At 47.2% G+C, this 26,582-nt stretch overlaps 1 protein-coding gene across 2 annotated transcripts in view; it reads left to right on the forward strand.

Moving 5' to 3' along the window:
* The window catches only part of DPYSL5 (dihydropyrimidinase like 5), a 107,783-nt gene that overhangs the window by 54,219 nt on the left and 26,982 nt on the right, over positions 1 to 26,582 (forward strand). For both annotated transcript variants that reach the window (XR_014471868.1, XM_083178930.1), the window contains exons 3-7: positions 400 to 558; positions 855 to 1,034; positions 1,610 to 1,678; positions 6,585 to 6,629; positions 16,010 to 16,085. Coding sequence is in view for 1 of the 2 variants with exons in the window: in XM_083178930.1 (XP_083035056.1) it covers positions 400 to 558; positions 855 to 1,034; positions 1,610 to 1,678; positions 6,585 to 6,629; positions 16,010 to 16,085 (529 nt within the window). In the remaining variant the exon portion in view is untranslated. The remainder of the gene's footprint in view (positions 1 to 399; positions 559 to 854; positions 1,035 to 1,609; positions 1,679 to 6,584; positions 6,630 to 16,009; positions 16,086 to 26,582) is intronic.

Genomic DNA, 26,582 nt, shown 5'->3' on the forward strand with positions numbered 1-26,582 from the left:
AATAACAGAAGTTAGACGCCAGCGTTAGGTCACCGGGAACAGGTCAGATTGGTGCATACTTTACTATCCAAGTGGACATAGATTATAATATTGTGCCTAGCATAGCAAGGCACCACCCCCAAAACATGGCGAGCACAGCGAGGGGATACCGTGCACGTATGCAGTGTCCACGTCGACATAGCCACCACAAAAACGCAAAGAACTCATGTCGACCACGCTCCTGTCTAACTTTCGTTACTGCAGATCTAGACGCGGTGGACTATCTTTAGACATCTAACTAGATGGCTTCCACTAAGCGTTGATCCACTTTACCATAACCAGTCTAGAACGGGCTGATGTTTGTCGCAGTGACCGGCCCATATTCTGTAGTAACCTACTGTTCATGTTTCTTCCTTACAGGCGGCTCTCATGGGTGGCACCACCATGGTCATTGGTCAGGTCCTGCCAGACAAGGAGATCTCGCTGCTGGACGCCTATGAGAAGTGCAGGAGCCTGGCGGACCCCAAGGTTTGCTGTGACTACGCTCTCCACATGGGTGTCACCTGGTGGGGTCCTAAGGTACTGTCCTGCTTTATACCTCATTGCCATCCCCAGCACATTTCTGCACCTGGAAGTCATCTCCTCATGGCGCTTTCTCAGTGCTGTCCACTAGGGTGGACTTACAGTATGTCCTCACTAACCTCACTGAGGGACCTGTAACAGTCCTAGATTACCATTCGCTTACCCACAGTCATCTGTTATAGACGTGTTGTCAGTGATCTCACTATTATGTTATGTATTCACCATCACTCTTGTTACGCGACGTCACAATGGACGCACTGTTGATGTTCTCCCACTGTGTCTCTCTTTGGCAGGTGAAGGCAGAGATGGAGACCTTGGTGCGAGAGAAGGGAGTGAACTCCTTCCAGATGTTCATGACGTATAAGGACCTGTACATGCTGCGGGACAGTGAGCTCTACCAGGTCTTCCGGCACTGCAAGGACCTGGGGGCTGTGACTCGAGTGCATGCCGAGAACGGGGACCTGGTGGCTGAGGTGAGGAGCTGGCACCAGGGAAGGGCTGTGTGTGCCCGCTGCTTATATCCCGCCCTGCACGTACAAAATATCCCCTTACTCTGTAGGCATCTGCCACATATTCTCTGTGGGGCTTATCTTGTACTTGCCAAGTTCTTGGGACCACCAGGGTCCCCTAACTAGAACAAGCCTGCATCATGCCATCTTCTTTGATCTGGGTTGTACAGGTGTCTTCAGCCACCAGGGTAAGTTCCTTGTGATGGGGCCCATCGTTGCTGTAGACTATGCCCAGTTGTAGTTCTCTTTCTAGTCCTCCCTCTAAGCTGTCTTAGGTCCAGACTCCTTGGCGTCTTTCCGCTCAACCCTCGGTTGTGTCTAGCTTATGACACTGGTAAGAGAAAGAGGACAGCTATCTCTATGTAGGACTATATGGGGAATGGATACATGCAGAACTCTTTACACAGCTACGTCCCTAGTCTAGGTGTGTTCGCAATGGTTTCCTACCAAAGAGCCCATCAGGGAAGCCTCCTACTAGTCATAAGGGAATAAATCTACAGTATTTCAATTAATGGCAGCCATAAACTTTCCCCCAACAGGCCGCTAAGGAGACGCTGGAGCTGGGGATCACCGGCCCTGAAGGGATTGAGATCAGTCGGCCTGAGGAGGTAAGTGTCACTCCACCACAGTTACAGCCTGGCCACCTCCATATGTACAGCTGGGAAGCGGTCATCTATTAGAATGAACTTAGGTCTACAGTCATTAGGTCGACCCCACTAGGTCGACTGGCAGGAAGGTCGACCTGACTTAAGGTCGACATGGGCCAAGGTCGACATGACTTAAGGTCGAATTTGCATAAAGGTCGACATGAGGAAGGTCGACTGGTCATAAGGTCGACATGGGTTTTTCACTGTTTTTTGAGCCGACATGTGCCGACAGGCGGTATTTCATGCCCTACCATCCACTAGGGCGTGATGGGAGAATAAAATAGTGTGCCGAGCGCAGCGAGGCACCGTGCCCGAAGCATAGCGAGCGAAGCGATTCTGCCAACTGTGTCCATGTCGACTGTGTCGACATTCGGATAAAAAAACAGTGAAAAACCCATGTCGACCTTATGACCAGTCGACCTTCCTCATGTCGACCTTTATGCAAATTCGACCTTAAGTCATGTCGACCTTGGCCCATGTCGACCTTAAGTCAGGTCGACCTTCCTGCCAGTCAACCTAGTGGGGTCGACCTAATGACTGTAGACCTAAGTTCATTCTGACAGATGTACCGCTTCCGTACAGCTGACACTGTACACTCTTATGTCTTGTGATCCTCTGCTGGCTCCCTCTGGTGGTGACTATAGAGTATAGCACTGCAGAGTGCACACCGCACATTGATTATAACCAGAGGGTACCCGGACTCATGACAGATTGACTCTAGGTCGACAGGTATGAGGTCGACTACTATTGGTCGACAGGGTCAAAAGGACGACATGAAAAAGGTTGACATTCCTTTTTTAACCAAATTTTGAGCCGACATGTGTCGACAGGCGGTTATTTCATACCCTACACTACACTACGGCATGGAGGGAAAATATAATAGTGTGCCGAGCGCAGCAAGCCGTGCTATATTGTGTGTTATAGTGAGCAACGCAGTCCCCCATTGTCACTAACTCCTGTATATTGTGTGTTACAGTGAGCAGTGCAGTCCCCCATTGTCAGTAATACCTGTATATTGTGTGTTGTAGTGAGCAGCGCAGTCCCCCATTGTCAGTATCACCTGTATATTGTGTGTTACAGTGAGCAGCGCAGTCCCCCATTGTCAGTAACACCTGTATATTGTGTGTTACAGTGAGCAGCGCAGTCCCCCATTGTCAGTAACACCTGTATATTGTGTGTTATAGTGAGCAGCGCAGTCACCCATTGTCAGTATCACCTGTATATTGTGTGTTATAGTGAGCAGCGCAGTCACCCATTGTCAGTAACACTCTGTATATTGTGTGTTATAGTGAGCAGCGCAGTCACCCATTGTCAGTAATACCTGTATATTGTGTGTTGTAGTGAGCAGCGCAGTCCCCCATTGTCAGTAATACCTGTATATTGTGTGTTGTAGTGAGCAACGCAGTCCCCCATTGTCAGTATCACCTGTATATTGTGTGTTACAGTGAGCAGCGCAGTCCCCCATTGTCAGTAACACCTGTATATTGTGTGTTACAGTGAGCAGCGCAGTCCCCCATTGTCAGTAACACCTGTATATTGTGTGTTATAGTGAGCAGCGCAGTCACCCATTGTCAGTATCACCTGTATATTGTGTGTTATAGTGAGCAGCGCAGTCACCCATTGTCAGTAACACTCTGTATATTGTGTGTTATAGTGAGCAGCGCAGTCACCCATTGTCAGTATCACCTGTATATTGTGTGTTATAGTGAGCAGCGCAGTCACCCATTGTCAGTAACACCCTGTATATTGTGTGTTCTAGTGAGCAGCGCAGTCACCCATTGTCAGTAACACCCTGTATATTGTGTTATAGTGAGCAGCGCAGTCCCCCATTGTCAGTAACACCTGTATATTGTGTGTTCTAGTGAGCAGCGCAGTCACCCATTGTCAGTAACACCCTGTATATTGTGTTATAGTGAGCAGCGCAGTCCCCCATTGTCAGTAACACCTGTATATTGTGTGTTATAGTGAGCAGCGCAGTCACCCATTGTCAGTATCACTTGTATATTGTGTGTTATAGTGAGCAGCGCAGTCACCCATTGTCAGTAACACCCTGTATATTGTGTGTTACAGTGAGCAGCGCAGTCCCTCATTGTCAGTAACACCCTGTATATTGTGTGTTATAGTGAGCAACGCAGTCACCCATTGTCAGTAACACTCTGTATATTGTGTGTTATAGTGAGCAGCGCAGTTCCCCATTGTCAGTAACAACTGTATATTGTGTGTTATAGTGAGCAGCGCAGTCCCCCATTGTCAGTAACACCCTGTATATTGTGTGTTACAGTGAGCAGCGCAGCCCCCCATTGTCAGTAACACCCTGTATATTGTGTGTTACAGTGAGCAGCGCAGTCCCCCATTGTCAGTAACACCCTGTATATTGTGTGTTACAGTGAGCAGCGCAGTCCCCCATTGTCAGTAATACCTGTATATTGTGTGTTACAGTGAGCAGCGCAGTCCCCCATTGTCAGTAACACCCTGTACATTGTGTGTTACAGTGAGCAGCGCAGTCACCCATTGTCAGTAACACCTGTGTATTGTGTGTTATAGTGAGCAGCGCAGTCACCCATTGTCAGTAATACCTGTATATTGTGTGTTATAGTGAGCAGCGCAGTCCCCCATTGTCAGTAACACCTGTGTATTGTGTGTTATAGTGAGCAACGCAGTCCCCCATTGTCAGTAACACCTGTATATTGTGTGTTACAGTGAGCAGCGCAGTCACCCATTGTCAGTAACACCTGTGTATTGTGTGTTATAGTGAGCAGCGCAGTCACCCATTGTCAGAAATACCTGTATAGTGTGTGTTACAGTGAGCAGCGCAGTCACCCATTGTTAGTAACACCTGTATATTGTGTGTTATAGTGAGCAGCGCAGTCACCCATTGTCAGTAATACCTGTATATTGTGTTACAGTGAGCAGTGCGGTCCCCCATTGTCAGTAACACCTGTGTATTGTGTGTTATAGTGAGCAGCGCAGTACCCCATTGTCAGTAACACCCTGTATATTGTGTGTTATAGTGAGCAGCGCAGTCCCCCATTGTCAGTAACACCCTGTATATTGTGTGTTATAGTGAGCAGCACAATCACCCACTGTCAGTAACACCTGTATATTGTGTGTTCTAGTGAGCAGCGCAGTCAACCATTGTCAGTAACACCCTGTATATTGTGTGTTACAATAAGCAGCACAGTCACCCATTGTCAGTAACACCTGTATATTGTGTGTTATAGTGAGCAGCCCAGTCACCCATTGTCAGTAACACCTGTATATTGTGTGTTCTAGTGAGCAGCGCAGTCACCCATTGTCAGTAACACCCTGTATATTGTGTGTTCTTATGAGCAGCGCAGTCACCCATTGTCAGTAACACCTGTATATTGTGTGTTATAGGGAACAGCGCAGTCCCCCATTGTCAGTAACACCCTGTATATTGTGTGTTACAGTGAGCAGCGCAGTCCCCCATTGTCAGTAATACCTGTATATTGTGTGTTACAGTGAGCAGCGCAGTCCCCCATTGTCAGTAACACCCTGTATATTGTGTGTTAGAGTGAGCAGCACAGTCACCCATTGTCAGTAACACCTGTGTATTGTGTGTTATAGTGAGCAGCGCAGTCCCCTATTGTCAGTAATACCTGTATATTGTGTGTTACAGTGAGCAGCGCAGTCCCCCATTGTCAGTAACACCCTGTATATTGTGTGTTACAGTGAGCAGCGCAGTCACCCATTGTCAGTAACACCCTGTATATTGTGTGTTATAGTGAGCAGCGCAGTCACCCATTGTCAGTAATACCTGTATATTGTGTGTTACAGTGAGCAGCGCAGTCACCCATTGTCAGTAATTCCTGTATATTGTGTTATAGTGAGCAGCGCAGTCACCCATTGTCAGTAACACCTGTATATTGTGTGTTACAGTGAGCAGCACAGTCACCCATTGTCAGTAATTCCTGTATATTGTGTTAAAGTGAGCAGCGCAGTCACCCATTGTCAGTAATTCCTGTATATTGTGTTATAGTGAGCAGCGCAGTCACCCATTGTCAGTAACACCCTGTACATTGTGTGTTATAGTGAGCAGCGCAGTCACCCATTGTCAGTAATACCTGTATATTGTGTGTTACAGTGAGAAGCGCAGTCACCCATTGTCAGTAATTCCTGTATATTGTGTTATAGTGAGCAGCGCAGTCACCCATTGTCAGTAACACCTGTATATTGTGTTATAGTGAGCAGCGCAGTCACCCATTGTCAGTAACACCTGTATATTGTGTGTTATAGTGAGCAGCGCAGTCACCCATTGTCAGTAACACCTGTACATTGTGTGTTATAGTGAGCAGCGCAGTCACCCATTGTCAGTAATACCTGTACATTGTGTGTTACAGTGAGCAGCGCAGTCCCCCATTGTCAGTAACACCCTGTATATTGTGTGTTACAGTGAGCAGCGCAGTCACCCATTGTCAGTAACACCCTGTACATTGTGTGTTATAGTGAGCAGCGCAGTCACCCATTGTCAGTAACACCCTGTATATTGTGTTACAGTGAGCAGCACAGTCCCCCATTGTCAGTAACACCTGTATATTGTGTGTTATAGTGAGCAGCGCAGTCACCCATTGTCAGTAACACCCTGTACATTGTGTGTTACAGTGAGCAGCGCAGTCCCCCATTGTCAGTAACACCTGTATATTGTGTGTTCTAGTGAGCAGCGCAGTCCCCCATTGTCAGTAACACCTGTATATTGTGTGTTATAGTGAGCAGCGCAGTCACCCATTGTCAGTAACACCCTGTACATTGTGTGTTATAGTGAGCAGCGCAGTCACCCATTGTCAGTAACACCTGTATATAATGTGGACTATATGACTAATGGCTTTGTCATTCCTCCCTCTTACAGCTGGAAGCTGAGGCCGTGCACAGAGCCATTACTATTGCTAACCGGGTGAGTGCTACATCCACATCTGAGGCTTATCTGTGTCCTGTGGCTCGTTGACTGTGTGCCTCATTGTGTGATTCCTGTCATGTGCCTCACTGCCTATGTGCTGTATTGTGATTCCTGTCCTGTGCCTCACTGCCTATGTGCTGTATTGTGTGATTCCTGTCCTGTGCCTCACTGCTTATGTGCTGTATTGTGTGATTCATGTCCTGTGCATCGCTGTATTGTGTGACTCCTGTCCTGTGCATCGCTGTATTGTGTGATTCCTGTCCTGTGCCTCACTGCCTATGTGCTGTATAGTGTGATTCCTGTCCATCACTGCCTGTGTGATTCCTGTCCTGTATATCGCTGCCTGTGTGTGTGCTGTATAGAGTGATTCCTGTCCTGTGTATCACTTTCTGTGTGTTTATGCTGTATAGTGTGATTCCTGTCCTGTGCATCACTGCCTGTATGTGCTGTATAGTGGGATTCCTGTCCTGTGCATCGCTGCCTGTGTGCTGTATAGTGTGATTCCTGTCCTGTGCATTGCTGCCTGTGTGTGCTGTATAGTGTGATTCCTGTCCTGTGCATTGCTGCCTGTGTGTGCTGTATAGTGTGATTCCTTTCCTGTGCCTGTGTGTGCTGTATAGTGTGATTCCTGTCCTGTGTATCGCTGCCTGCATGTGCTGTATAGTGTGATTCCTGTCCTGTGCTTCGCTGCCTGTGTGTGCTGTATAGTGTGATTCCTGTCCTGTTTATCGCTGCCTGTGTGCCCTGTATAGTGTGATTCCTGTCCTGTGCATCGCTGCCTGTGTGTGCTGTATACTGTGATTCCTGTCCTGTGTATCGATGCCTGTGTGTGCTGTATAGTGTGATTCCTGTCCTGTGTATCGCTGCCTGTGTGCCCTGTATAGTGTGATTCCTGTCCTGTGCATCGCTGCCTGTGTGTGCTGTATACTGTGATTCCTGTCCTGTGCATCGCTGCCTGTGTGCCCTGTATAGTGTGACTCCTGTCCTGTGCATCGCTACCTGTGTCCTGTATAGTGTGACTCCTGTCCTGTGCATCGCTACCTGTGTCCTGTATAGTGTGATTCCTGTACTGTGCATCGCTGCCTGTGTGTGCTGTATAGTGTGATTCCTGTCCTGTGCATTGCTGCCTGTGTGTGCTGTATAGTGTGATTCCTGTCCTGTGTATCGCTGCCTGTGTGTGCTGTATAGTGTGATTCCTGTCCTGTGCATCGCTGCCTGTGTGCCCTGTATAGTGTGATTCCTGTCCTGTGCATCGCTGCCTGTGTGTGCTGTATACTGTGATTCCTGTCCTGTGCATCGCTGCCTGTGTGCCCTGTATAGTGTGACTCCTGTCCTGTGCATCGCTACCTGTGTCCTGTATAGTGTGACTCCTGTCCTGTGCATCGCTACCTGTGTCCTGTATAGTGTGATTCCTGTCCTGTGCATCACTGCCTGTGTGTGCTGTATAGTGTGATTCCTGTCCTGTGCATTGCTGCCTGTGTGTGCTGTATAGTGTGATTCCTGTCCTGTGCATCGCTGCCTGTGTGTGCTGTATAGTGTGATTCCTGTCCTGTGCATCGCTGCCTGTGTGTGCTGTATAGTGTGATTCCTGTCCTGTGTATCGCTGCCTGTGTGCCCTGTATAGTGTGATTCCTGTCCTGTGCATCGCTACCTGTGTCCTGTATAGTGTGATTCCTGTCCTGTGTATCGATGCCTGTGTGTGCTGTATAGTGTGATTCCTGTCCTGTATATTGCTGCCTGTGTGTGCTGTATAGTGTGATCCCTGTCCTGCACATCGCTGCCTGTGTGCTGTATAGTGTGACTCCTGTCCTGTGCATCGCTACCTGTGTCCTGTATAGTGTGATACCTGTCCTGTGCATCGCTGCCTGTGTGCTGTATAGTGTGACTCCTGTCCTGTGTATCGCTGCCTGTGTGTGCTGTATAGTGTGACTCCTGTCCTGTGTATCGCTGCCTGTGTGTGCTGTATAGTGTGACTCCTGTCCTGTGTATCGCTGCCTGTGTGTGCTGTATAGTGTGATTCCTGTCCTGTGCATCGCTACCTGTGTCCTGTATAGTGTGATTCCTGTCCTGTGTATCGATGCCTGTGTGTGCTGTATAGTGTGATTCCTGTCCTGTATATTGCTGCCTGTGTGTGCTGTATAGTGTGATCCCTGTCCTGCACATCGCTGCCTGTGTGCTGTATAGTGTGACTCCTGTCCTGTGCATCGCTGCCTGGGTGCTGTATAGTGTGACTCCTGTCCTGTGTATCGCTGCCTGTGTGCTGTATAGTGTGACTCCTGTCCTGTGCATCGCTACCTGTGTCCTGTATAGTGTGATACCTGTCCTGTGCATCGCTGCCTGTGTGCTGTATAGTGTGACTCCTGTCCTGTGTATCGCTGCCTGTGTGTGCTGTATAGTGTGACTCCTGTCCTGTGTATCGCTGCCTGTGTGTGCTGTATAGTGTGACTCCTGTCCTGTGTATCGCTAACATATTGGGATAAATGTACTGAATTACAAATTGCTGTGTATAGCTGTATCTGTAGCCTTTCATATCCGTATATGGCCGTTAAGATGTACTTTCAAATTTACAAAGGCCAGTATACGGGTATTCGCATTGTTTTGCTAGGCGTATTCATATTTGGTATACGATTGCATACGCCATGAAAGAATATAAATGGAATTCACCATTCATCCGAATGGTGATTCCAAATTTACTACCAGGCTGTATGTAAAATACGGCCAATATTCAACCGGAAATACGAAAATAATCCTAATTTTCCAGGTGTATTTGGCTGAAGTCTGCACGGATCAGTCAGATCAATCACATCAGTCAGATCAATCACATCCGTCAGATCTTTCTCTGTGTAAAAAAAAAAAAAAAATGAACCAGATCCGGTTCAACGAGCCCAGGGCTGGTTATAGCCATCCGATGGGCCCACACTGTTTTTTTTTTTTTTACATTTCATTTTTTTTTACACTTGTAAGCCTGCACGAATCTGACTGATATGATGGATCTGACTGATCTGCCTATGATGGAACTGACTGATTTGATGGATCTGACTGATATGATGAATCTGACTGATATGCTGAATCTGACTGATATGACATACTTGACTGATATGACGGATCTGACTGATATGATGAATCTGACTGATATGACATACTTGACTGATATGATTGATCTGACTGATATGATGAATCTGACTGATATGACATACTTGACTGATATGATGGATCTGACTGATATGATGGATCTGACTGATATGATGGATCTGACTAATATGACGGATCTGACTGATATGACGGATCTGACTGCACTGATCTGACTGATATGATGGATCTGACTGATATGACGGATCTGACTGATATGACGGATCTGACTGATATGACGGATCTGACTGATATGATGGATCTGACTGATATGACGGATCTGACTGATATACTGCATCTGACTGATATGACGGATCTGACTGCACCGATCTGACTGATATGACAGATCTGACTGATATGACGGATCTGACTGATATGACATACTTGACTGATATGACGGATCTGACCGATATGATGAATCTGACTGATATGACATACTTGACTGATATGATGGATCTGACTGATATGAAGGATCTAACTGATATGACGGATCTGACTGATATGACGGATCTGACTGATATGATGGATCTATGACGGATATGAAGGATCTGACTGATATGACGGATCTGACTGATATGACGGATCTGACTGATATGATGAATCTGACTGATATCAGTCAGATCAATCACATCAGTCAGATCAATCACATCCGTCAGACTGACTGATATGACGGATCTGACTGATATGACGGATCTGACTGATATGACGGATCTGACTGATATGATGGATCTGACTGATATGATGGATCTGACTGATATGATGGATCTGACTAATATGACGGATCTGACTGATATGACGGATCTGACTGCACTGATCTGACTGATATGATGGATCTGACTGATATGACGGATCTGACTGATATGACGGATCTGACTGATATGACGGATCTGACTGATATGACAGATCTGACTGATATGATGGATCTGACTGATATGACGGATCTGACTGATATACTGCATCTGACTGATATGACGGATCTGACTGCACCGATCTGACTGATATGACAGATCTGACTGATATGACGGATCTGACTGATATGACGGATCTGACCGATATGATGAATCTGACTGATATGACATACTTGACTGATATGATGGATCTGACTGATATGAAGGATCTAACTGATTTGACGGATCTGACTGATATGACGGATCTGACTGATATGATGGATCTATGACGGATATGAAGGATCTGACTGATATGACGGATCTGACTGATATGATGAATCTGACTGATATGACATATTTGACTGATATGATGGATCTGACTGATATGACGGATCTGACTGATATACTGCATCTGACTGATATGATGGATCTGACTGCACCGATCTGACTGATATGACGGATCTGACTGATATGACATACTTGACTGATATGACGGATCTGACTGATATGATGAATCTGACTGATATAACATACTTGACTGATATGATGGATCTGACTGATATGACGGATCTGACTGATATGACGGATCTGACTGATATGATGGATCTGACTGATATGACGGATCTGACTGATATGACGGATCTGACTGATATGACGGATCTGACTGATATGACGGATCTGACTGATATGACGGATCTGACTGATATGACGGATCTGACGGATATGAAGGATCTGACTGATATGATGAATCTGACTGATATGACATACTTGACTGATATGATGGATCTGACTGATATGACGGATCTGACTGATATGATGGATCTGACGGATATGAAGGATCTGACTGATATGATGAATCTGACTGATATGACATACTTGACTGATATGATGGATCTGACTGATATGACGGATCTGACTGATATGATGGATCTGACGGATATGAAGGATCTGACTGATATGACGGATCTGACTGATATGATAGATCTGATGGATATGAAGGATCTGACTGATATGGCGGATCTGACTGATATGGCGGATCTGACTGATATGGCGGATCTGACTGATATGGCGGATCTGACTGATATGATGAATCTGACTGATATGACATACTTGACTGATATGACGGATCTGACTGATATGACATACTTGACTGATATGATGGATCTGACTTATATGATGGATCTGACTGATATGACGGATCTGACTGATATGACAGCTCTGACTGATATGATGGATCTGACTGATATGAAGGATTTGACTGATATGACGGATCTGGCTGATATGACGGATCTGACTGATATGATGGATCTGACGGATCTGACTGATATGACGGATCTGACTGATATGACATACTTGACTGATATGATTGATCTGACTGATATGATGAATCTGACTGATATGACATACTTGACTGAAATGATGGATCTGACTGATATGATGGATCTGACTAATATGACGGATCTGACTGCACGGAACTGACTGATATGATGGATATGATGGATCTGACTGATATGACGGATCTGACTGATATGACGGATCTGACTGATATGACGGATCTGACTGATATGACGGATCTGACTGATATGACGGATCTGACTGATATACTGCATCTGACTGATATGACGGATCTGACTGCACCGATCTGACTGATATGACGGATCTGACTGATATGACGGATCTGACTGATATGACATACTTGACTGATATGACGGATCTGACTGATATGATGAATCTGACTGATATGACATACTTGACTGATATGATGGATCTGACTGATATGATGGATCTGACTGATATGAAGGATCTAACTGATATGACGGATCTGACTGATATGACGGATCTGACTGATATGATGGATCTATGACGGATATGACGGATCTGACTGATATGACGGATCTGACTGATATGACGGATCTGACTGATATGATGAATCTGACTGATATGACATATTTGACTGATATGATGGATCTGACTGATATGACGGATCTGACTGATATACTGCATCTGACTGATATGATGGATCTGACTGCACCGATCTGACTGATATGACGGATCTGACTGATATGACATACTTGACTGATATGACGGATCTGACTGATATGATGAATCTGACTGATATAACATAGTTGACTGATATGACGGATCTGACTGATATGACATACTAGACTGATATGATGGATCTGACTGATATGATGGATCTGACTGATATGACGGATCTGACTGATATGACGGATCTGACTGATATGACGGATCTGACTGATATGACGGATCTGACTGATATGATGGATCTGACTGATATGACGGATCTGACTGATATGACGGATCTGACGGATATGAAGGATCTGACTGATATGATGAATCTGACTGATATGACATACTTGACTGATATGATGGATCTGACTGATATGACGGATCTGACTGATATGATGGATCTGACGGATATGAAGGATCTGACTGATATGACGGATCTGACTGATATGATAGATCTGATGGATATGAAGGATCTGACTGATATGGCGGATCTGACTGATATGGCGGATCTGACTGATATGGCGGATCTGACTGATATGATGAATCTGACTGATATGACATACTTGACTGATATGACGGATCTGACTGATATGACATACTTGACTGATATGATGGATCTGACTTATATGATGGATCTGACTGATATGACGGATCTGACTGATATGACAGCTCTGACTGATATGAAGGATCTGACTGATATGATGGATCTATGACGGATATGACGGATCTGACTGATATGACGGATCTGGCTGATATGACGGATCTGACTGATATGATGGATCTGACGGATATGACGGATCTGACTGATATACTGCATCTGACTGATATGACGGATCTGACTGATATGAAGAATCTGATATGACGGATCTGACTGGTATGATGGATCTGACAGATATGAAGGATCTGTCTGATATGACGGATCTGACTGATATACTACATCTGACTGATATGACGGATCTGACTGATATGACGCATCTGACTGATATGACGCATCTGACTGATATAACGTATGTAACTGATATGATACATCTGACTGATATGATACATCTGACTGATATGACGGATCTGACTGGTATGACGGATCTGACTGATATGATGTATGTAACTGATATGACGGATCTGATGGATATGACGTATGTAACTGATATGATAGATCTGACGGATCTGACTGATATGATGGATCTGACTGATGTGACGGATCTGACTATGATGGATCTGACTGATATGATGAATCTGACTGATATGATGGAACTGACTGATATGATGGATCTGATTGATGTGATGGATCTAACTGATATGACGGATCTAACTGATATGATGGATCTGACTGATGTGACGGATTTGACTGATATGATGGATCTGACTGATATGATGGATCTGACTGATATGACAGATCTGACTGATATGAAGGATCTGACTGATATGACGGATCTTACTGATATGACGGATCTGACTGATATGACGGATCTGACTGATATGATGGATCTGACGGATATGAAGGATCTGACTGATATGATGGATCTGACGGATATGAAGGATCTGACTGATATGACAGATCTGACTGATATACTGCATCTGACTGATATGACGGAACTGACTGATATGAAGGATCTGATATGACGAATCTGACTGATATGATAGATCTGACAGATATGAAGGATCTGTCTGATATGACGGATCTGACTGATATACTGCATCTGACTGCTATGACGGATCTGACTGATATGATACATCTGACTGATATGACGGATATGACGTATGTAACTGATATGATAGATCTGACGGATCTGACTGATATGATGGATCTGACTGATATGACGGATCTGACTATGATGGATCTGACTGATATGACGGATCTAACTGATATGATGGATCTGACTGATATGATGGATCTGACTGATATGATGGATCTGATTGATATATCTAACTGATATGACGGATCTAACTGATATGATGGATCTGACTGATGTGACGGATCTGACTGATATGATGCATCTGACTGATATGATGCATCTGACTGATATGACGGATCTGACTGATGTGACGGATCTGACTGATATGATGCATCTGACTGATATGATGCATCTGACTGATATGACGGATCTGACTGATATGACGGATCTGACTGATATGATGCATCTGACTGATATGACGGATCTGACTGATATGACGGATCTGACTGAACCATGCAGGCTTATACAAAACTCGCTGCAAATATATGTTCTACTTGTCATTTGTATTTACTGGTGAATTCATATTCAAATTATATTAAATCTGCCGATCAGATAGAACACTATGGCCGAATATGGCTGACCAGGCCATATTACAGATCGAATGGCTAAGAATGACTGCATTTGTACCCATTCGATCTTAGTAAATCTCCCCCTCGGGGAGTGAACAGCAAACCTCCCAATTTCCATGGGTTACTGTGTGTTCTGTGTATTGTGATGTTTGAGGTACTGGGGGCTCTGTGTATGTTGATGTTTGGGTTACTGTGTGCTCTGTGTATTGTTATGTGTGGGTTACTGTGTGCTCTGTGTATTGTTATGTGTTAGTTACTGTGTGCGCTGTGTATTGTGATGTGTGGGTTACTGTGTGCTCTGTGTATTGTTATGTGTGGGTTACTGTGTGCTCTGTGTATTGTTATGTGTGGGTTACTGTGTGCTCTGTGTATTGTTATGTGTGGGTTACTGTGTGCGCTGTGTATTGTGATGTTTAGGTTGTTGTGTACTCTGTGTATTGTGATGTTTCGGTTACTATGTGTTGTGTGTATTGTGGTGTGTGGAATACTGTGTGGTTTTTGCATTGTGGTGTTTGAGTTATTGTGTGCTCTGTGTATTGTGGTGTGTGGGTTACTGTGTTCTTTGTGCATCGTGGTGTGAGGGTTATTGTGTTCTCTATCTATTGTAATGTTTGGGTTTCTGTGTGCTCTGTGTATTGTGATGTTTAGTATACAGTATTATGTGTTGTGTGTATTGTGGTGTGTGGAATACTGTGTGTTCTGTGTATACCGATGTTTGTGTTACTGTGTGTTGTGTGTATTGTGGTGTTTGGGTTACTGTGTGCTCTGTGTATTGTTATGTGTGGGTTACTGTGTGCGCTGTGTATTGTGATGTTTAGGTTGCTGTGTGCTCTGTGTATTGTGATGTTTAGGTTATTATGTGTTGTGCGTATTGTGATGTGTGGAATACTGTGATTTTTGTGTGTTCCGATGTTTGGGTCACTATGTTTATTTCATTTTGTTATTACTATGTTCTCACCATCTCATCCTAACTGGTGTGTATCTGGCTCTACTAATCTTGTAGCCTCCTCTCTGTCTCTGCTTCTCAGACCTTTTGCCCTGTGTACTTGGTGAACGTCTCCAGTATGTCAGCAGGTGATGTCATTGCCTCTGCCAAAATGCAAGGTGAGATCCAGGAGGATGTCCTGACCTGTGTCATGTAGGACAGTACCTGAGTGATGTGTGGTGAGATCCAGGAGGATATCCTGACCTGGGTCATATAGGACAGTACCTGAGTGATGTGTGGTGAGATCCAGGAGGATGTCCTGACCTGTGTCATGTAGGACAGTACCTGAGTGATGTGTGGTGAGATCCAGGAGGATGTCCTGACCTGTGTCATGTAGGACAGTACCTGAGTGATGTGTGGTGAGATCCAGGAGGATGTCCTGACCTGGGTCACTTAGGACAGTACCTGAGTGATGTGTGGTGAGATCCAGGAGGATGTCCTGACCTGTGTCATGTAGGACAGTACCTGAGTGATGTGTGGTGAGATCCAGGAGGATGTCCTGATCTGGGTCATGTAGGACAGTACCTGAGTGATGTGTGGTGAGATCCAGGAGGATGTCCTGACCTGTGTCATGTAGGACAGTACCTGAGTGATGTGTGGTGAGATCCAGGAGGATGTCCTGACCTGTGTCATGTAGGACAGAACCTGAGTGATGTGTGGTGAGATCCAGGAGGATGTCCTGATCTGGGTCATGTAGGACAGTACCTGAGTGATGTGTGGTGAGATCCAGGAGGATGTCCTGACCTGTGTCATGTAGGACAGTACCTAAGTGATGTGTGGTGAGATCCAGGAGGGTGTCCTGACCTGTGTCATGTAGGACAGCACCTGAGTGATGTGTGGTGAGATCCAGGAGGATGTCCTGACCTGTGTCATGTAGGACAGTACCTTAGTGATGTGTGGTGAGATATAGGAGGGTGCTAGGACCTGAGTCATATAGGACAGTACCTGAGTTATGTGTGGTCAGATCTAGGAGGCTGCTAGGACCTGAGTCATGTAGAACAGTACCTGAGTGATGTGTGGTGAGATCCAGGAGGATGTCCTGACCTGTGTCATGTAGGACAGTACCTAAATGATGTGTGGTGAGATCCAGGAGGATGTCCTGACCTGTGTCATGTAGGACAGTACCTGAGTGATGTGTGGTCAGATCCAGGAGGGTGTCCTGACCTGTGTCATGTAGGACAGTACCTGAGTGATGTGTGGTGAGATCCAGGAGGATGTCCTGACCTGTGTCATGTAGGACAGTACCTGAGTGATGTGTGGTGAGATCCAGGAGGCTGTCCTGACCTGTGTCATGTAGGACAGTACCTGAGTGATGTGTGGTTAGATCCATGAGGATGTCCTGACCTGTGTCATGTAGGGCAGTACCTGAGTGATGTGTGGTGAGATCCATGAGGATGTCCTGACCAGTGTCATGTAGGACAGTACCTGAGTGATGTGTGGTGAGATCCATGAGGATGTCCTGACCTGTATCATGTAGGACAGTACCTGAGTGATGTGTGGTGAGATCCATGAGGATGTCCTGACCTGTGTCATATAGGACAATACCTGAGTGATGTGTGGTCAGATCTAGGAGGGTGTCCTGACCTGTGTCATGTAGGACAGTACCTGAGTGATGTGTGGTGACATCCAGGAGGATGTCCTGACCTGTGTCATGTAGGACAGTACCTGAGTGATGTGTGGTGAGATATAGGAGGGTGCTAGGACCTGAGTCATATAGGACAGTACCTGAGTGATGTGGGGTCAGATATAGGAGGGTGCTAGGACCTGAGTCATGTAGGACAGTACCTGAGTGATTTGTGGTCAGATCTAGAAGGGTGTCCAGTTACGCCACTTCACTTACACCTCCACCTACCGGTCTCACTTTAATTACACATCCCCTTACTTGTCCCACTTCACTTACACCTTACACTACCTGTCCTACATCATTTGCACCTCCACGTACCTGTCCCACATCATTTACATCTCCATGTACGTGTCCCACATCATTTACACCTCCATGTACCTGTCCCACGTCATTTACATCTCCATGTATGTGTCCCACATCATTTACACCTCCACGTACCTATCCCACATCATTTACACCTCCACGTACCGGTCCCTCATAATTTCCACCTTCACGTACCTGTACCACTTCACTTACACCTCTTTCTACCTGTACCACTTCAATTACACCTCCCCCTACTGGTCTCACTTTAGTTACACGTACACCTACCTGTCCCACTTCCCTTAGACCTCTACCTACCTGTCCCACATCATTTATACCTCCACGTACCTGTCTCACATAATTTACACCTCTACATACCTGTCCCACATCATTTATATCTCAACATATTTGTCCCACATAATTTTTACATCCCCATACTGTACATATATACATCATTTACACCTCATTACACCTCCTCATACCTGTCCCATATCATTTATACCTCCACATACCTGTCCCACATCATTTACACCTCTCCATACCTGTCCCACATCATTTACACCTCTGCATACCTGTCCCACTTCACTTACACCTCCCCGTATCTGTCTCACATTATTTACACCTCCCCGTACCTGTCCCACATCATTTACACCTCCATGTACTGTACCTGTCCCACATCATTTATACCCCCCTGTCTTAAACCCCTGTAAGCATCCCCACTTGAGACCACGATCTTTACCTTCCCGATGGTCTGCGCTGCGGTTAAGGTCCTTGGTCGGTACTAGTGCTTGGCGTGATGTCCCCAGTGGGCCACGGGTGACCGGCGATGTCTCTTGTCGCTGACACGCTGACATGCCGGCTCCGGACGGCATGGACGCCGCCATGACACCTCTGCTCACCTGACTAAGTTGACCAATCCCGCTGACCAGCAGCCTGACCCCTGACCCGCGCACACCTGAGCAGTAATCGGGTGTGTCTGTCCTTCCCTAGCATTGATTGGTGCTGCCCCTGGCAGCCAATCACAATCCGGCAAGGGGATATAACTCAGGCCCTGTGCCTTCATTCCTCGCCTTGAACAATTGCTTTATCTGCTCCAGAGTTCTCCTGTGTTCAGAGGAAGTTCCCAAGGCTCCAGGATATCGAGGCTCACCTGTGTCCTTGTCTCCAGCGTTTCCCCAGCTGCTATTACTTACCTGGTTCTTTCCATCTCCAGAAGACTCCTGCGATACCATCCCAGCTGAGCAGCTCTCTAGCTCCTAAGCCAGCTATCACCATCAGAGACTTATACCATCCTGTCCTGATCCTGTCGACAAGTCCCCATCAACACCTGGGTTGACTACCGGCTATTGCGCTCCATAGTGACTAGTCCACCATTGTCCTATCCAGCCAATACACCTGTCTACCTTCCCGTCGACATCCCTAGTCGTCACTCCTGCAGTTCCCAGACTGCCCCCCAGTCACCCTGGTCTCCCAAGGCCGTTCCAGGGTCCAGCCTCCCGAGTCCCAGCCTGCGTCCTGAGGACCAGGGCAGGGGGCCGCGACCTGCCTGTCAGACGCAGCTAAGTCCAAAGTCCCTTGCGGGACTCCCTGGTGAACACCGCTGGCAGGTTAGACTCTGCGCCCCTGTTCCTGGTCTCCGCCAAAACTCTGGTTCGCTGTGCTCCTGTCCCCTCGTGTATGTCAGTCATCAGACCCCCAGTATTCCGCTTCACAGCGCCCTCCACTGGCCCACCACGGTCACAGCCGGGAACACAACAAACCCCTGAGCTGACACCCCCATACTGTACCTGTCCCACATCATTTACACCTCCCCATACTGTACCTGTCCCGCATCATCTACACCTCCCCATACTGTTCCTGTCCCGCATCATCTACACCTCCCCATACTGTGCTTGTCCCGCATCATCTACACCTCCATGTACTGTACCTGTCCCGCATCATCTACACCTCCATGTACTGTTCCTGTCCCACATCATCTACACCTCCCCGTACTGTACCTGTCCCGCATCATCTACACCTCCATGTACTGTACCTGTCCCGCATCATCTACACCTCCATGTACTGTTCCTGTCCCACATCATCTACAACTCCATGTACTGTACCTATCCCGCATCATCTACACCTCCCCATACTGTACCTGTACCCCATCATCTACACCTCCATGTACTGTACCTATCCCGCATCATCTACACCTCCATGTACTGTACCTGTCCCACATCATTTACACCTCCATGTACTGTACCCGTCCCACATCATCTACACCTCCATGTACTGTACCTGTCCCGCATCATCTACACCTCCATGTACTGTACCTGTCCCGCATCATCTACACCTCCATGTTGTGTACCTGTTCTGCATCATTTATACCTCCCCATACTGTACCTGTCCCGCATCATTTATACCTCCCCATACTGTACCTGTCCTGCATCACTGCACCTCCATGTACTGTACCTGTCCCACATCATTTATACCTCCATGTACTGTACCTGTCCCTCATCATCTACACCTCCATGTACTGTACCTGCCCTGCATCATCTACACCTCCATGTAATGTACCTGTCCCACATCATTTATAGCTCCCTGTACTGTACCTGTCCCGCATCATCTACACCTCCATGTAATGTACCTGTCCCGCATCATTTATACCTCCATGTACTGTACCTGTCCCGCATCATTTATACCTCCATGTACTTTACCTGTCCCGCATCATCTACACCTACATGTACTGTACCTGTCCCGCATCATCTACACCTCCTCGTACTGTACCTGTCCCACATCATCTACATCTCCCCGTACTGTACCTGTCCCGCATATTCTACACCTCAGTGTACTGTACCTGTCCTGCATCATCTACACCTCCCCGTACTGTACCTGTCCTGCATCATCTACACCTCTATATACTGTACCTGTCCCGCATCATCAACACCTCCCCATACTGTACCTGTCCCACATCATCTACATCTCCCCGTACTGTACTTTTCCCGCATCTTCTACACCTCCATGTACTGTACCTCTCCTGCATCATCTACACCTCCATGTACTGTACCTGTCCCCCATCATCTACACCTCCATTTACTGTACCTGTCCCGGATCATCTACACCTCCCGTACTGTACTTCTCCTGCATCATCTACACCTCCATGTACTGTACCTGTCCCCCATCATCTACACCTCCATGTACTGTACCTGTCCCGGATCATCTACACCTCCTCGTACTGTACCTGTCCCGCATCATCTACATCTCCCCGTACTGTACCTGTCCCGCATCTTCTACACCTCCGTGTACTGTACCTGTCCTGCATCATCTACTCCTCCCTGTACTGTACCTGTCCCGCATCTTCTACACCTCCGTGTACTGTACCTGTCCTGCATCATCTACTCCTCCCTGTACTGTACCTGTCCTGCATAATCTACACCTCTATATACTGTACCTGTCCTGCATCATCTACATCTCCCCATACTGTACCTGTCCCGCCTCATCTACACCTCCATGTACTGTACCTATCCCGCATCATCTACACCTCCATGTACTGTAGTACTCCATGTACTGTACCTGTCCTGCATCATCTACACCTCCCCGTACTGTACCTGTCATGCATCATCTACACCTCTATATACTGTACCTGTCCCGCATCATCTACACCTCCCCATACTGTACCTGTCCCGCATCATCTACACCTCCATGTACTGTACCTATCCCGCATCATCTACACCTCCCCGTACTGTACCTGTCCCGCATCTTCTACACCTCCATGTACTGTACCTGTCCCGCATCATCTACACCTCCATGTACTGTACCTGTCCCGCATCATCTACACCTCCATGTACTGTACCTGTCCCGCATCATCTACACCTCCCCGTACTGTACCTGTCCCGCATCTTCTACACCTCCATGTACTGTACCTGTCCCGCATCATCTACACCTCCATGTACTGTACCTGTCCCGCATCATCTACACCTCCATGTACTGTACCTGTCCCGCATCATCTACACCTCCCCGTACTGTACCTGTCCCGCATCATCTACACCTCCATGTACTGTACCTGTCCCGCATCATCTACACCTCCATGTACTGTACCTGTCCCGCATCATCTACACCTCCATGTACTGTACCTGTCCCGCATCATCTACACCTCCACATACTGTGCTTGTCCCGCATCATCTACACCTCCATGTACTGTACCTGTCCCACATCATCTACACCTCCCTATACTGTACCTGTCCCACATCATCTACACCTCCATGTACTGTACCTGTCCCGCATCATCTACACCTCCATATACTGTACCTGTCCCGCATCATCTACACCTCCATGTACTGTACCTGTCCCACATCATCTACACCTCCATATACTGTACCTATCCCGCATCATCTACACCTCCATGTACTGTACCTGTCCCGCATCATCTACACCTCCATGTACTGTACCTGTCCCACATCATCTACACCTCCCCATACTGTACCTGTCCCACATCATCTACACCTCCATGTACTGTACCTGTCCCGCATCATCTACACCTCCATGTACTGTACCTGTACCCCATCATCTACACCTCCATGTACTGTACCTGTCCCTCATCATCTACACCTCCATGTACTGTACCTGTCCCGCATCATCTACACCTCCCCATACTGTACCTGTCCCGCATCATCTACACCTCCCCATACTGTACCTATCCCGCATCATCTACACCTCCATGTACTGTACCTGTCCCGCATCATCTACACCTCCCCATTCTGTGCTTGTCCCGCATCATCTACACCTCCCCATACTGTACCTGTCCCCCATCATCTACACCTCCATGTACTGTACCTATACCGCATCATCTACACCTCCATGTACTGTACCTGTCCCTCATCATCTACACCTCCATGTACTGTACCCGTCCCACATCATCTACACCTCCATGTACTGTACCTGTCCCACATCATCTACACCTCCATATACTGTACCTGTCCTGCATCATCTACACCTCCATATACTGTACCTATCCCGCATCATCTACACCTCCCCATACTGTGCCTGTCCCACATCATCTACAACTCCATGTACTGTACCTATCCCGCATCATCTACACCTCCATGTACTGTACCTGTCCCACATCATCTACACCTCCATGTACTGTACCCGCCCCACATAATCTACACCTCCATATACTGTACCTGTCCCACATCATCTACATCTTCCCGTACTGTACCTGTCCCGCATCATCTACACCTCCATGTTTTGTACCTGTCCCACATCATCTACACCTCCATATACTGTACCTGTCCCACATCATCTACATCTCCCCGTACTGTACCTGTCCCACATCATCTACACCTCCATGTACTGTACCTATCCCGCATCATCTACACCTCCATGTACTGTACCTGTCCCCCATCATCTACACCTCCATGTACTGTACCTGTCCCGCATCATCTACCCCTCCCCATACTGTACCTGTCCCGCATCATCTACACCTCCTTACACTGTACCTGTCCTGCATCATCTACACCTCCATGTACTGTACCTGTCCCGCATCATCTACACCTCCCCATTCTGTGCTTGTCCCGCATCATCTACACCTCCCCATACTGTACCTGTCCCCCATCATCTACACCTCCATGTACTGTACCTATCCCGCATCATCTACACCTCCATGTACTGTATCTGTCCCTCATCATCTACACCTCCATGTACTGTACCTGTCCCACATCATCTACACCTCCATGTACTGTACCTGTCCCACATCATCTACACCTCCATGTACTGTACCTATCCCGCATCATCTACACCTCCATGTACTGTACCTGTCCCGCATCATCTACACCTCCATGTACTGTACCTGTCCCACATCATCTACACCTCCCCATACTGTACCTGTCCCACATCATCTACACCTCCATGTACTGTACCTATCCCGCATCATCTACACCTCCATGTACTGTACCTGTCCCGCATCATCTACACCTCCCCATACTGTACCTGTCCCGCATCATCTACACCTCCCCATACTGTACCTATCCCACATCATCTACACCTCCATGTACTGTACCTGTCCCGCATCATCTACACCTCCCCATTCTGTGCTTGTCCCGCATCATCTACACCTCCCCATACTGTACCTGTCCCCCATCATCTACACCTCCATGTACTGTACCTATACCGCATCATCTACACCTCCATGTACTGTACCTGTCCCTCATCATCTACACCTCCATGTACTGTACCTGTCCCACATCATCTACACCTCCATGTACTGTACCTGTCCCACATCATCTACACCTCCATATACTGTACCTGTCCTGCATCATCTACACCTCCATATACTGTACCTATCCCGCATCATCTACACCTCCCCATACTGTGCCTGTCCCACATCATCTACAACTCCATGTACTGTACCTATCCCGCATCATCTACACCTCCATGTACTGTACCTGTCCCACATCATCTACACCTCCATGTACTGTACCCGCCCCACATAATCTACACCTCCATATACTGTACCTGTCCTACATCATCTACATCTCCCCGTACTGTACCTGTCCCGCATCATCTACACCTCCATGTACTGTACCCGCCCCACATAATCTACACCTCCATATACTGTACCTGTCCCACATCATCTACACCTCCATGTACTGTACCCGCCCCACATAATCTACACCTCCATATACTGTACCTGTCCCACATCATCTACATCTCCCCGTACTGTACCTGTCCCACATCATCTACACCTCCATATACTGTACCTGTCCCACATCATCTACATCTCCCCGTACTGTACCTGTCCCACATCATCTACACCTCCATGTACTGTACCTATCCCGCATCATCTACACCTCCATGTACTGTACCTGTCCCCCATCATCTACACCTCCATGTACTGTACCTGTCCCGCATCATCTACCCCTCCCCATACTGTACCTGTCCCGCATCATCTACACCTCCATGTACTGTACCTGTCCCACATCATCTACACCTCCATATACTGTACCTGTCCTGCATAATCTAAACCTCCATATACTGTACCTATCCCGCATCATCTACACCTCCCCATACTGTGCCTGTCCCACATCATCTACACCTCCATGTACTGTACCTATCCCGCATCATCTACACCTCCATGTACTGTACCTGTCCCACATCATCTACACCTCCATGTACTGTACCCGTCCCACATAATCTACACCTCCATATACTGTACCTGTCCCACATCATCTACATCTCCCCGTACTGTACCTGTCCCGCATCATCTACACCTCCATGTACTGTACCTGTCCCGCATCATCTACACCTCCATGTACTGTACCCGTCCCAAATAATCTACACCTCCATATACTGTACCTGTCCTGCATCATCTACACCTCCATATACTTTACCTATTCCGCGTCATCTACACCTCCATGTACTGTACCCGTCCCACATCATCTACACCTCCATATACTGTACCTGTCCCGCATCATCTACACCTCCATATACTGTACCTGTCCCGCATCATCTACACCTCCATATACTGTACCTGTCCCGCATCATCTACACCTCCCCATACTGTACCTGTCCCGCATCATCTACACCTCCCCATACTGTGTCTGTCCCGCATCATCTACACCTCCATGTACTGTACCTGTCCCACATCATCTACACCTCCCCATACTGTACCTGTCCCCCATCATCTACACCTCCATGTACTGTACCTGTCCCGCATCATCTACACCTCCCCATACTGTACCTGTCCCGCATCATCTACACCTCCATATACTGTACCTGTCCCGCATTATCTACACCTCCATATACTTTACCTATCCCGCATCATCTACACCTCCATGTACTGTACCGTCCCACATCATCTACACCTCCATGTACTGTACCTGTCCCGCATCATCTACACCTCCATGTACTGTACCTGTCCCGCATCATCTACATCTCCCCGTACTGTACCTGTCCCACATCATCTACACCTCCCCATACTGTACCTGTCCCGCATCATCTACACCTCTATATACTGTACCTGTCCCGCATCATCTACACCTCCATGTACTGTACCTGTCCCGCATCATCTACACCTCCCCATACTGTACCTGTCCCACATCAACTACACCTCCATGTACTGTACCTGTCCCGCATCATCTACACCTCCATGTACTGTACCTGTCCCGCATCATCTACACCTCCATGTACTGTACCTGTCCCGCATCTTCTACACCTCCATGTACTGTACCTGTCCCGCATCATCTACACCTCCATGTACTGTACCTGTCCTGCATCATCTACACCTCCATGTACTGTACCTGTCCCGCATCATCTACACCTCCATGTACTGTACCTGTCCCGCATCATCTACACCTCCATGTACTGTACCTGTCCCGCATCATCTACACCTCCATGTACTGTACCTGTCCCGCATCATCTACACCTCCATATACTGTACCTGTCCCTCATCATCTACACCTCCATGTACTGTACCTGTCCCGCATCATCTACACCTCCATATAATGTGCTTGTCGCGCATCATCTACACCTCCATGTACTGTACCTGTCCCGCATCATCTACACCTCCATATACTGTACCTGTCCCGCATCATCTACACCTCCATGTACTGTACCTGTCCCACATCATCTACACCTCCCCATACTGTACCTGTCCCACATCAACTACACCTCCATGTACTGTACCTCTCAAGCATCATCTACACCTCCATGTACT

Source organism: Crinia signifera, chromosome 3 (genome assembly GCF_055691185.1).
Source record: "Crinia signifera chromosome 3, ASM5569118v1, whole genome shotgun sequence".
In the NCBI taxonomy this organism is placed as follows: domain Eukaryota; kingdom Metazoa; phylum Chordata; class Amphibia; order Anura; family Myobatrachidae; genus Crinia; species Crinia signifera.